A 13,732-nucleotide genomic window follows, 5' to 3' on the forward strand; every position below is an offset into this window, starting at 1 on the left:
CTCCGTATAATTGAAGGCAATTGTAAAGGCTTTGCAGGATTGGCGCTCCCCTCCCCTCAAGGCCATTTCCTGTACTGCTTTCACTGTGTCCTCTAAGCTGACTTTCCAGTTCCTGACAACCCTGCACATTTTAATTCTGCTCTATTCTCTCCCTTTATCTATGTTTTGTCTCTGAGGAAATGTGCTTTTACGTCTTCCTCAGGCTCCATATACCTATTTTGAGATGGTTCAATTTTTTCCTTTTCCCTTTACTGGAAGTGTTGTTACTCCTTCTGTTTGCTTTCATATTTTCAAATGCTGCCTTTTCATTTTTGGTGGTTTTTTTTTTCTCTCTGTCTCAGGTGTAACATGCCACATAGCTTAGATTTTTTTCGAAGTTCACTTTTCCTTACTGCTTCCTAAATCCTCCCAGGTCACCAATATCCGGTCTCTTCGCTTCTCCAGAGTTCTTTCACAGATTCTGTTGCTGACGTGACTTGAAGTATCCATTGCTCATCTGCTCTCTTGGAGTTGCTGGTGTACATCTGGGCTGCTCTTGCACTGTTCTCTGCAATGACTTCTGGATTTAGATTTTTGCTGCTAAAAGCACGTTTATTACACAGTAATATAACACCTATTTAGACTAATGTATGCCCTGATAAGTAATTAATTAAAAGAAGACAATGGTCTAATAGAAAGTGCTATCAAAACTATAAATATTCACTACTAAGTAATAGTTCATAACCACCTCAAATTCTTTTTGGGATTAGGTGGAATGTAAATCATAAATGAATGAATAATAGACTAGTCGATTAAATCTGTTTTGAATTGTGACTTTGATAAATTAACAAATCATTCAGAAATGATCCCCCAAATTAAAAATATGCATATATTTTACCAAACACTAGTAGGGAACCTAAGATGGTCTGTGTGTGTGTGTGAATTTCACAGGTTCTCTGCAAGCCTGAGTTTTAAATGTCCTTTTTCTCAATTGAAATTTCATCCTTCTCAGCCTCTCCTACTCCATATCCCTCTGATGGAAGCAATCACTAGGAAAACATAGTGATTCTATCACTCCCATAATAGTAAGAGAGTTACTAACACGTTACTATCATGTCTACTTCAGTCAAATCAGAGCAATTAAAAATAATAGTGTCGGGGCTGGCTCAGTGGCGCAAGTGGTTAAGTGCGCGCGCTCTGCTGCGGCAGCCCGGGGTTCGCGGGTTGGGAACCACGGGCGCGCACCGACGCACTGCTTGGCAAGCCATGCTGTTGCAGTGTCCCATATAAAGTGGAGGAAGATGGGCACGGATGTTAGCCCAGGACCAGTCTTCCTCAGCAAAAAAAAGGGGGGGCGAGGATTGGCAGATGTTAGCACAGGGCTGATCTCCTCACAAAAAATAAAATAAAATAATAGTGTCAATGCAAAATAACCAATAACCGTTCTATAGATAAGAAAGATAAAATGAGTTTTACCTCAGTCAGGATGACGTTAATCTGGGAAGGCAGTTTCCACAAGGGAAGAAAACCTTCTGGAGAAGCATGGTTTTCAGTACAGTCTTATACCTTTTTAGAACAAAGAACATACATTAAACACATCCAGGCTACATATTCACCCAAGTTTCAAAGAAGTATTCAGTTGCAAATTAGCAGGTCAACATGACCCCGAAGTCAGGAAAGGGGCTAATACAGGCATTACGGATAGGGTATACAGGGGAAGAGTGCATTCTTATCTTAAGAGAGATTATTCTTTACTTTAAAGGTTAAAGCCGATGTGCAATGTATGTTTGATAGGCCATAAATCAGGCTTCTGTAGTTCAAGCCGAATCAGTTTTGAACCTGAATAGTTACCCCATATACCTCAATATGTGAAAATCTCTTGTCAATAGCCAAAATTTTCAGTCATTCTGAAGATGTACATTTTCCAAGGCAAACCAGAATTTGTTTCTCAAGAAAACAGTCATTTTTGAGGTGATTCTTAGGTTGCCAAATGAATATTCCTGTTCAAAAAATAAATAACAAAAGATTAATATTTTTGCATAATCCAAGTATATTCAGCATACTGGCGGTGTATTGGAACATAATAGGTTTTTTTTAACCTCTATGTAGGAACTTAATCATAGTCTTGTTCATTTTAATGTGACATCTTTATTCCACAGAGCACAAAGAGCTTTTAGTAGTCAAGTGTTAAGTCTGAATATTATTATTAAATGTTCAAAGAATGAGAAAACCTGTTCATTAATGCTTTCATTCCTAATAGATTAAAGAAAAATTTTAGTCCTCGAATTTTAGGCAACATTTCCCAATTTAATACTCTATCCCACCCCCCGAAAAAAAAAGATTCTCTTTCAAGTGTTTCAGTGTGGTTTTTGGATATATTCAGAATAAATGGATTTATACCAAGTAAGGTTATCATTGTCTCATGAATGATAAACGTTGAGATATGCTTAGATGATAATGGATCAAAATTACATTTATCTACGTTGGTTATTATAAAGTCCCCCTCCTTGTTTCCTAAAAATGAAAACGCCTATGGAACCTACCTGTCTCCACCACATATTACTGTCACCTATAAGGCCATTTAGATGCCAGTCTGGAACAACATCTGGTGAGGGATTTTTCTGGCAGAGAGAGTAGGTAACTGGATCTAGGGTTAAACACTACTTTTCTCTCTGGGGTGATGGTCACTGTTAGAGTACCCAAAAGCCGGTTTGCCCTCCCTCCTTCACTTTCTGCTACACTAATAGAACGTAAACGATTAGAAAATACTGCCAACAATGGAGGGTAGTAGGCCAGAGTTTAGGAGTAGTTTGATGTAGAAATGGCACAGAAATTAGAGTTATCCTTAAATCTCATTATTTGAATTTTGATTGAGGAACAGTCTGGACCTTGTTTGAGGGAATCTGGGATTTTTTGGTTGTTGACACAATATTTGGTTAGGAATTGAGGTAACACGGTGGTGCAAAGCTGTCCCTGTAGATCATGATAATACAACAAAGCAGATTAATATGAGTCTCACCTCTGCTGATGGAAAACATGTACTGTGACTTGGCAACAAAGCACATGAGCATTTTGATTTGTGTGTTTTTTATATTTGGATTTCACTATTGTGTTTTTCCCCCCGTCTTAGGATTTTTGGGGGCCTTATTTTAGATATCAAAAGAAAAGCTCCATACTTCTGGAGTGACTTCAGAGATGCTTTCAGCCTGCAGTGCTTAGCATCTTTTCTGTTTCTCTACTGCGCCTGTATGTCTCCTGTCATCACATTTGGAGGACTGCTGGGAGAAGCAACTGAAGGTCGTATAGTATGTATTATGCTTTTCTCTGAGCTTTGAAACTTAATTAGTTTTTAAGATTCATAGTTAGATAAGTGAGCATTTAATATTTTATTTCTTTATGAGGAGAGATTTGATGTATGGTCTGGCAGATAAACTGCATATGAATTTTCTGGATGGCTAGTCTCAGAACAGTTCATTGGTCTTAAAAGGTTCTGATCTCATCCCTGGCCCCCCAGTCCTAGGCTAGCTTTAGGCTCTGGTTCTTACCTCACAGGAAGTTCCATTTCCCATTTATACAGGCTGTGTTTCTGTCCAGACACTTATCATGAATACATGTAAACTTTTAGTAAGCAAAAGAGAAGCAAGATAAGGAAGGTGGAGAGGACACATCCCCATTCACTACCATTCATATTCTGCTGACTACCTGCCCCTTTTCTTATCCTCCTCCCCGACATCCTGCCCAAGGTTGCTAGGCTTTTCATAGCAAAGGAAAAAGAATATACCCATGTATCTTAAACATTTTCTCCATAGTTATAAAGTCTGCCTGTACAGCTTAGATAATGGAATCATTTATGTCTCTACACAGAGTGCAATCGAATCTCTCTTTGGAGCATCCATGACTGGGATAGCCTATTCTCTCTTTGGTGGACAGCCTCTTACCATATTAGGCAGTACAGGACCAGTTTTGGTGTTTGAAAAGATTTTGTTTAAATTTTGCAAGTAAGTGTTATGTACTTTTGGCCCTTAGCCCCTTTCTGTTTCGCTACTGCACTTATACTTCCCCCAGCTTCATGTTTGGAGGTCCACTGGGAGAGGTAGAAGTGGCTGATTTGATTCAGTTTGGCATTTTTGTCTCTCTGTGGAAATAAAGGAAAAGTAAAAGATTTGTGCATATTGCTATGTAATATTTATAAAAAATGATTATCAGTTCTAAGCACTGAGAAATCCCTTTTAGTTTTGTCTGCTTGGATGTTCCCTTTAGACAAAGTCTTGAGTTTAGATACTCATGGGATGTGAAGCCTATTTACTTTCACTTCCTGAATTAGACTTATTTCCATTTATTTAAAATGGTGGCAACCTGTTAAATGACCTTCTTTCCACTGTTCTTTCTTTTTCCTCCTCCTAGGGAATATGGGCTGTCATACCTATCTTTAAGAGCTAGTATCGGACTTTGGACTGCAACCCTGTGTATCATCCTTGTGGCCACTGATGCAAGCTCCCTTGTCTGCTATATCACCCGGTTTACTGAAGAAGCCTTCGCTTCTCTCATTTGCATCATTTTTATTTATGAGGCCCTAGAGAAGTTGTTTGAACTCAGTGAAGCATATCCAATCAACATGCATAATGATTTGGAACTACTGACACAATACTCGTAAGTACCATTTCCCCTGTTGGCTGTGGGGCTTTTCTTTTCACAAATATTGCTATTGTTATAAGAAATATGAGGAACTTACTCAGCAGATAGGGTGCCTTAAATTGATTCATGACCTACATCCTGGACTCTCACAGTTGAACAGGATTTTAAAAGTCATCTACTCAGCCATTCATCTGGTACTTGAGTTCTCATTATAACATCTCTGCCAAGAATATCTTTTTGAAGTTCTGTTTGTCAAACATTCCCTATTAAGTAGATAACGAACCAAGGTCAATTTTACCATACAGAGATTTTGTTTTTGCAAAATACATACGATTTTGGTCTTCCTTTAAGGCCTTTTTGATTTACTATAATCCAAAGAAATGTAGTACTAAAAATGTAAGATTTCAGATTTAGAACAATAAGGTAAAAGAGACTCATTGGGTCTTAATTGTGTTAGCTTGGTGTCTGAAAATATGATAAACACATAAATAAAAATCACTAAATTGAAAAGTAATTTTGCTTTTGGAAGTTATGACATTTATGATGGAAGTACTCAGGTATTGCCTGTTGAAGGTGATATTATAGTTTAGGATTAAAGATGGGATTGGATCTATTGTACTTTCTAGTTTTAGTATGCCAGCAGTTTGGAATTTCTCTAAGGCTGTGTTTGCAGAGTATATGTGGACATTAGGTTACTCTTTTCTTTGATTTAACTTTAGGATTTTTTTGTTGCATTTATATATACATTTTTATATAGCAACTATTTGAAGCAATATGTTCTTTATGAGGCAGTTATAACCTCTCTGTCAACAACCAGTGCTCTTCTTTTTTTTTTTTTTTTTTTTTTTAAGATTTTATTTATTTAATTTTTTCCCCCCAAAGCCCCAGTAGATAGTTGTATGTCATAGCTGCACATCCTTCTAGTTGCTGTATGTGGGACTCGGCCTCAGGATGGACGGAGAAGTGGTGCCTCTATGCGCACCCGGGATCCGAACCCGGGCCACCAGCATTGCAGTGCGCGCACTTAACCACCAAGCCACAGGGCCGGCCCCAACCAGTGCTCTTCTTATAAACTGTTTAGATATGGCCACAAATCTTTTGAAGATTTATTATCTTTATTTAGTATTAGAAGAAGTTGAAATTGTAGAAATTAGACCAAAATAGTGCAATGTTATAATTTTATTAAGAATGATGTAATGATACAGTGTTGAAATTAACATGATTTTTAGTACTTTGAATATTTCTTGGTCATTAGAGATATCTTTAACGGTACACCTCTGTTTTAGGACAAGAAAAATCAGAGTGGACATATAAAATAACTTTCCCAATAAAAGCAAATAATGAGGGTGTTGTGAACAGGTTTCAGAAGGGGGTGAGGAAGGTGTCAGAGACACTCAGAAAACAGGCAAGTGGGAAGAGCAGTTTGATTAGAAGGAGGGATAGTATTGATAATGTCTTTTCATTTCTCTTTAGTTGAAAAGAGAGCAGTGTCACCTAATTTGGAAATCCTTGCTGGGGTATATAATTATCTCTGCTTAGATTTTCAAACCTACTACATACCAGGCACTATGCTAGGTGCTAGGGAAATCATAAATAATATTCTGTTCTCAATGAGCATCCTGTTTAGTAGGGAATGTAGACAGACAACACAACGAAATAAGTGCTGTCTTAGGGAATTGGTACAGAATGCTATGGTTCCACATCAGAAGAGCACCTAACCCAGATTTTGGGTTTTGAGAAGACTTCCTGGAGGAAGTGAAGTAGAAGACCAAAAAATCAGTGGGAGTTAGGAAGGTGCTGAGGAATAGGGCAGGAGAGTGGTCAGATGGTTGGAATGGCACAAGCCTGGATGCAAGAAATTCATTAATGCTTTGAGATTTAAAATATTGTCCAATATTTCAAATATTTCAAATATTGTCTGAAGTCATAGAGATAGTGGTAAAACAAGAAATTAGACTCAGGTTATATGCCTTTTATGTAATTTTCAGTGCACTGATGAATACAAATAAGCTCTCCAAAAGAAACAATATGGAACCAAAAAAAAAAAAAAAAAAACAACTGATAAAAGGAGAGCTATTTTGTTTGAAGTGGTGGGGAGGGACCAATTGTCCACCCTTCCAGCTGTTCCCTGAACCCTCAGTGGCAGCTTCTAAGGTACGTCACACTGAGGAACACGGTTTAAAATCTCCTGGTCTAGAAAGGGAAAAGATCAGAAAAGCAAGAGCTGAGCCCTGGATAATGGTCACTGCTTGAAGGTAGAAGCATGAAAAAATGTAACCAATTAGGTAAAAAATAAGAAAGAAGCATCAGAATAGGAGAAAACCAAGGTTAATGTCAGATTGTAAAAGGCAAGGGACAAGACTGTATCAAGAAATCTTTAGAGAGGACAGGGGTATAGAGATCAAACAGAATGAGAAAAGGAGATCATTGTTAACTTTAAGAGAGTATTGGGTGGCAAGGGGAGGCAGGACTAGAAGCCAGTTTGCAAAAAATTAAGAAGAAAGTAGGCAGCAAAGAAATGGAGAATGTATGCGTAGGCCATTTTAGTGTCAAAGACAGTGAAAAACAGTGCCTGCTGGAGAGGGCAACGAGATCATGAGAATGGTATTTTGTAACAGAAAAGAGCTATGAGTGTTTGAAAATGAGAACAGAGAGACAGTAGAAAGAGAGATGATGGAGAGCAAGTGGATAAACATGGGATTGCAACCTCCCAGGGGTCAAAAACGGATGAGATCAAGACAAATTGTGGGGTTAAGACCAATGCTCAGAGGATAATTTGAGAGCAAAAGTAGCTTTATTTGTCCCTGATTCCTGCCAGTTATGGTGATTAAGAGGAGAGTGGCACAGGTCCGACTGGCTCAATGTTCCCATTTCTGCTTTTTAAAAAAAGATCCCCAAGTTTGAGTTAAAATTATGCTTTATCACAGTGTGGACATCTGAAACCTAATTATTTGAAGGCTGAGCAGGAATGTGTGCTAATCACTATGTTTGGTTGCCTAAGTCCCTTCTTAACCGAAATTAGGGGGGTGGAAGGGATGGAAAGACTGGTTCACCCTGATGGATGGTGAGGTTTTAGTGTCGCCTTGGCCCTGAAATGGGTGTCAGAGAAACATGGAGAATAACAGTCTCTTGGGAAATGTGGTCCTGACAAGATACCTTTACTGCATTGTCTTCACTTTAGTTTTCAACCCACGATTCTCTGGCTCCCAGTACCACTCATGTTGTGTACGTGAATCTGATCAGGTATTGCCATTACGTGCTCTTTGGAGAAGCAAAACCAATCTTTTTCGCCCTGCATATATTCGTTAGTGTACTTTTAGTCATGTGCACTAAAGAAAATAAAAGTTATTGCTAACAATAATGGCTACTTTAATGTATTGTATAATCTCACACTTTTGTACAAAACATTTTCTGTTTCATGAAGTCCACACGACACTTTTGGTGGTTTTCTTGCTCTTGTCACTGTGACCTTTTCACACTAATCAGTTTTTAAGGGTCATTATACTCATGCTCGCCTAAAGTTTTCTCCTGATGTTGCTGGCCTCATGCTTTCAGTTTTTAGGAGAAAAATTCTTAGAAAATGTCATAGCTACAATGCAGTATATCTGAGATTGCAATCATTGCAAACTTATATGCTTATGCTCCCACATATTTTGTTTAGGTGTAAGATATTGAAAAAAGAGGCATCATATTTAGGATCTACATTTTAGGTATTCTTTATACATGGGCCTCCTATATTCAGATTTCTTTAAATTCAAAGTTTTACCAACCAAATAACAAAATGTCTTTGATTTTTTTAAAAGGCTTTTCTAGTTCCTCTGGCATCCTAACCTTATAATGTGATAATATGCAAACCTTATATTTGAAGCTAGAAGCTTTCGTTTCATTGTGCCAAGAGCAAGTGTCAAGATAATCAACTTTGTTTCAAGAATATATACATTACACCAGATGATCAAGCTGAATATGTCAAGTTAGCAATGAGACATGAGTTTGTGGGAATAACTTTTTCTAGGTTGCTTGATTTTAAGAAATGGCAAAAATAGAATAAAACATTCTGCTTACGTAAGATGAAATGTTCCCTCAATGTATGGTAATAGTATAAAGCTCTCAAAGATGGCTAGCTAAAGAAAGAATAGGGTTGTATTAACTCTTTGCAGTTGGTTGGGTCAAAACAAAGAGCAGGGTCTAACTATTACTCTAGTTTCCAATATATTAGCAGACTGGAGTTAAATAATATTCAACAATTACCAAAGCTATTAGAAGGAGTAACCTTACTGTTAGGTTATGGGAAGTTTTTTTTGTTTTTGTTTTTGTTTTCCTATTGTTTTCCTTTGTTGTTTTTTCCAATACTCAGTCCTCTACATAACCCAGGACAGTGATCTGTTCTGGATAAATGTTATTTACTGACTGACATTATCCTCATAGAAGAATTTTATTTTTCTCATCTCCTCAACTAGATTTGAGCCTACTTTAAAGTAGAAAACATGTAGTAATTTTATCTGCCATAGACACAGCATAATAGGTATAATAAGTGATGCTTAATGTATACTGATTAACCGAACATGTTGTAGAATGATGAACATCACCTGGCCAATCTTGTTTGACAAGTAAAGACAATTCTGCTCTTTACAGTATCTTTAACACTACTCTTAAAGATTTCAGCTAGAAGTTTTGAATAAACTTGAGATGTTTTGAGAATCTTAATGTGGGATAAAAGTGTACAAATCTGCATCCATAAAACTAGTTCTGACTGAAAATTTAGACGGGGTGCCAACATAGTGGAGAAGTCATATGTAAGAATAAAGAGAGGCAGGACTGCAACCTACAGCAGAACTCTAAAAGTTGATAAGAGATGCCAGGAGAAAGACGATGAAAAGGAAGTTATCATAGCTCATTGACCTTTTAGCATTCACTAGTCAAAAAATAAAGAATAAAATTCAGATTTAGAGAAACCCTGTGTTTCAACTTTTTTTAATCACTTTTTTTACTATGTACACACTTGACCAAATTTATACAGAATTGATTGCAACATAACATAATAATTATATTTTCATGTATTTATTTGTGGAATGTATGTGTAACTCCACTAGATTAGTCTCCATAATGCTAGGACCATGACTATTAGGTACATATTTGTACCCACTGTACTAGCAAAGTGCTTCGTACATGTCATAAAATGAGCATGTTTGTTCATATTTTTACATTTCTGAAAATGCTTCTTACAACGGATATGCACATTTAAAATAGAGTTTTGTCTCCCTTAAAAAGCTAATATTAAGAAAGTGGATTATCTGACATCTTAGAATCAAATAAATATAATAGTAGGCACTCAATAAATGATTATTCAATAAATAAACTTCTGGCAACCCATGTCATTCTTGATTCTTAATTCAAACACTTGCTATTCTTGTTTTTCCTTCCTGCTTTTGAACTAAATTCTTATTTTAATAATAAAGTCTTATCTCCAGTAGCAGTAGTATCCAGTATAAGTTTATTATTTACTTGCTTTAGCCTCACTGTTCCTAGTGGACTATGAGCCTTTTGTGTAGAAGATTAACGTCTCTTCATCTTGCTGCCTCCAGAGAGCCAGGGGGTTGATAGATACCAGTAAGCCTTTGTTAAGTGTCTTTCAACAATGTTACTTCTCAGATCCACCTTTAGCTGCTATTTTCCTTCTCTATAACTATAGATTTGAAGACTTTAAATAGAATTATCTTTCATATTTTCTTGTCAAATAGCTATGAAAGGGCAGAAATTTACTTGAGCATCCAATATTAGAGGGAGATTGCTAAGCAGGAATTGGTGGTTTCTTCTTCGAGATGCATTGAAGATCCACAAGTCATGTGGTTATATATCAAATACACAGTATTTCACTTTGTTGAGATGTGATGACCATTCTCAGAGAGTTCACAATATTTGAAGTACTGACCCCATTTCTCTTCACTTCCTGAATTGACCTAGATTTAAGGAAATATTCTGAAATATTAAAAATGGAATATAATTATGTTTTAATTTACATTAAAATACCTCAGCACAGATACTGTAGTAATATGTGTATGTTAGTTTAAGTTACAAGTATGGGCAGCTAGTATTTTAATTAGGAGTCTAAACTCCAGGAATGGTCAGCTAACATTAAAGCAAAGAGCCTAAACTCCAGAAAAGATTACTGCAAACCCATCTATTAGCCACATCTCAATCAACACTAAGCCTTTGCTGAATGTCAGAAATGAATTTTCATTGGTGAAAGGACTGGCTTGTTAATCAGTGTACTGAACTGCACTGGTAAAATTAAAGGTAATCATTTTGAACTCAATGAAAATGAAAACACAGCTTATAAAAATTTGTGGGATGCAATGAAAGCAGTGCTTAGAGGGAAATTTATAGCATTAAATGCATATATTTGAAAAGAGATATCTAAAATCAAGTATCTAAGCTTCAACCTTAGGAAACTAGAAAAAGAAGAGCATATTAATTGAAAAGTAAGCAAAAGAAAAGAAATAATAAATATTAAAGCAGAAATCAATGAAATTAAAAATAGGAAATCAATAGAGAAAATCAATGAACCAAAAACTGGTTCTTTGAAAAGATCAATGAAATTGATAAGCCTCTAGCCAGGCTAACTAAGAAAAAAAGGGAGGACAGATTGCTAATATCAGAAATGAAAGAGGGACATCACTAAAGATCCCATGGGCACTAAAAAGATGATAAAGTATGAACAGCTCTATGCCCACAGATTTGACAATAGATGAAATGGACCAATTCCTTGAAAGACACTGTCTGCCAAAACTCACACAAGAAAAAATAGATAATCTGAATAGGCCTATATCTATTAAAGAAATTGAATCAATAATTAATAACCTTCCAGAAAAGAAAGCAGCAGGCCCAGATGGGTTCATTGTTGAATTCTACCAAACATTTAAGGAAGAAATTATACCAGTTCTCTACAATCTTTTTCAGAGGATAGAAGCAGAGAGAATACTCCCTAACTCATTCTATAGGGCTAACATTAGCTTAATACCCAAACCAGACACAGATATTATAAGAAAAGGAAACTACAGACCAATATCTCTCATGAACATACAGGCAGAAATCCCCAACAAAATATTAGCAAATCAGATTCAACAATGTCTAAACAAATTCTCACCACAACCAAGTGAGATTTATCCCAGGGATGCAAGGCTAGTTCAACATTCAAAAATCAATTAATGTAATTGATGATCAACAGACTAAAGATGAAAATTCACATGATCATATCAATAGATGCAGTAAAAGCTTTTGACAAAATCCAATACTCATTCATGATAAATCTCTCAGCAAATTAGGAATAGAGGGGAACTTCCTTAACATGATAAAGAATATCTACAAAAAGCCTACAGCTAACATCATTCTTAATGATGAGAAACTAGAAGTTTTCCTACTAAGATCAGGAATAAGTCAAGGATGTCCCCTCTCACCACTCCTCTTCAACATCATACCGGAAGTCCTAGCTAATGCAATAAGGTAAGAAAAGCAAATGAAAGTTATACAGATTGAAAAGGAAGAAATGAAACTCTCTTTCTTTGTAAATGACATGATTGTCTATGTAGAAAATCTAAAAGAATTGACAAAACACTCCTGGAACTAATAAGTGATTATAACAAGGTTGCAGGCTACAAGATTAATGTACAAAAGTCAATTGCTTTCTCATATACCAGCAATGAACAATAAGACGTTGAAATTAAAAACACGGTACCATTTACATTAGCACCCCCACAAAGAAATACTTAACTATAAATCTAACAAAATATCTACAAAATCTATATGAGGAAAACTACAAAACTCTGATGAAGCAAGTCAAAGAAAAACCAAATAAATGGAGAGATAGTCTGTGTTCATTGATAGTAGGACTAAATATTGTCAAGATGTCAGTTCTTCCCAAGTTAATCTATAGATTCAATGCAATCCCAATCATAATCCCAAGAGGTTGTTTTATGGTCACCAACAAACTGATTCTAAAGTTTATATGGAGAAGCAAAAGACCCAGAAGAGCCAACACAATATTGAAGGAGAAGTATAAAGTTGGAGGACTGACACTACAACTTCAAAACTTGTTATAAAGCTACAGTAATCAAGACACTGTGGTATTGGTGAAAGAATAGATAAATAGATCAATGGAACAGAATAGAGATCCCATAAATATACCCCCATAAGTATAGTCAACTGATCTTTGACAAAGGAGCGAAGGCAATACAATGGAGCAAAGATAGTCTCTTCAACAAATGGTACTGAAAAACTGGACATCCACATGCAAAAAAATGAATCTAGATACAGACCTTACACCCTTCACAAAAATTAACTCAAAATGGATCATATCTCTAAATGTAAAATGCAAAACTATGAAACTCCAGGAAGATAATAGGAGAAAATCTAGATGACCTCGGGTTTGGCGATGACTTTTACATACAATACCAAAGGTACAATCCATGAAAGAAAGAATTGATAAGCTGGACTTCATTAAAATTAAAAATTTCTGCTCTATGAAAGACAACGTCAAGAGAATGAAAAGACAAGCCACAGACTGGGAGAATATGTTTGCAAGAGACATGTTTGATAAAGGACTGTTATCCAAAATATACAAAGAACTCCTAAAACTAAACATTAATAAACAGAGCATTTTTAGGAGAGCGCAACTACTCTGTACGGTAGTGAATCCTAATGAAAACTATGGACTTTGGGTGGTAATGATATGTTAAGGTAGGTTAGTAAAGTATAGCAAATGTACCATTCTGGTGGAGAATGTTATAATGGGAGAGGTGATGCATGTTTAGGGGCAAGGGGTATATGAGAAATCTCTGTATCTTCTGCTCAATATTGCTGTGAACCTAAAACTTCTCTAAAAAATAAATTATTAAAAAAATTAAAGGTAATTAAGATATATGATATAGGAATCTTGCAAGTGAATCATGTAGCCTCAACAACTCCTAGAGATGGAACTCAAGACTTGATTCCTAACTGATTCTGTGTCCAGCCATTTTTGGTGCCTAATGACAGCTACAACAGTACCAGAATCCTGCTTCTATAATATTGTCACATAATCCTTGAATTAACCTTTTATGCAAGATGAAGTCAAAGTACCTGA

General features: G+C 36.1%; 1 protein-coding gene across 3 annotated transcripts in view; it reads left to right on the top strand.

The window, feature by feature from the left end:
- The window catches only part of SLC4A10 (solute carrier family 4 member 10), a 210,272-nt gene that overhangs the window by 125,577 nt on the left and 70,963 nt on the right, over window positions 1-13,732 (top strand). For all 3 annotated transcript variants that reach the window (XM_087435291.1, XM_087435292.1, XM_087435293.1), the window contains 3 exons: window positions 3,110-3,284; window positions 3,844-3,977; window positions 4,384-4,629. In XM_087435291.1, coding sequence (XP_087291417.1) covers window positions 3,110-3,284; window positions 3,844-3,977; window positions 4,384-4,629 — 555 coding nt within the window. The remainder of the gene's footprint in view (window positions 1-3,109; window positions 3,285-3,843; window positions 3,978-4,383; window positions 4,630-13,732) is intronic.

This window comes from Ceratotherium simum, chromosome 9, assembly GCF_057802395.1.
Source record: "Ceratotherium simum simum isolate JZ-2026a chromosome 9, ASM5780239v1, whole genome shotgun sequence".
Taxonomy (NCBI): Eukaryota; Metazoa; Chordata; class Mammalia; order Perissodactyla; family Rhinocerotidae; genus Ceratotherium; species Ceratotherium simum.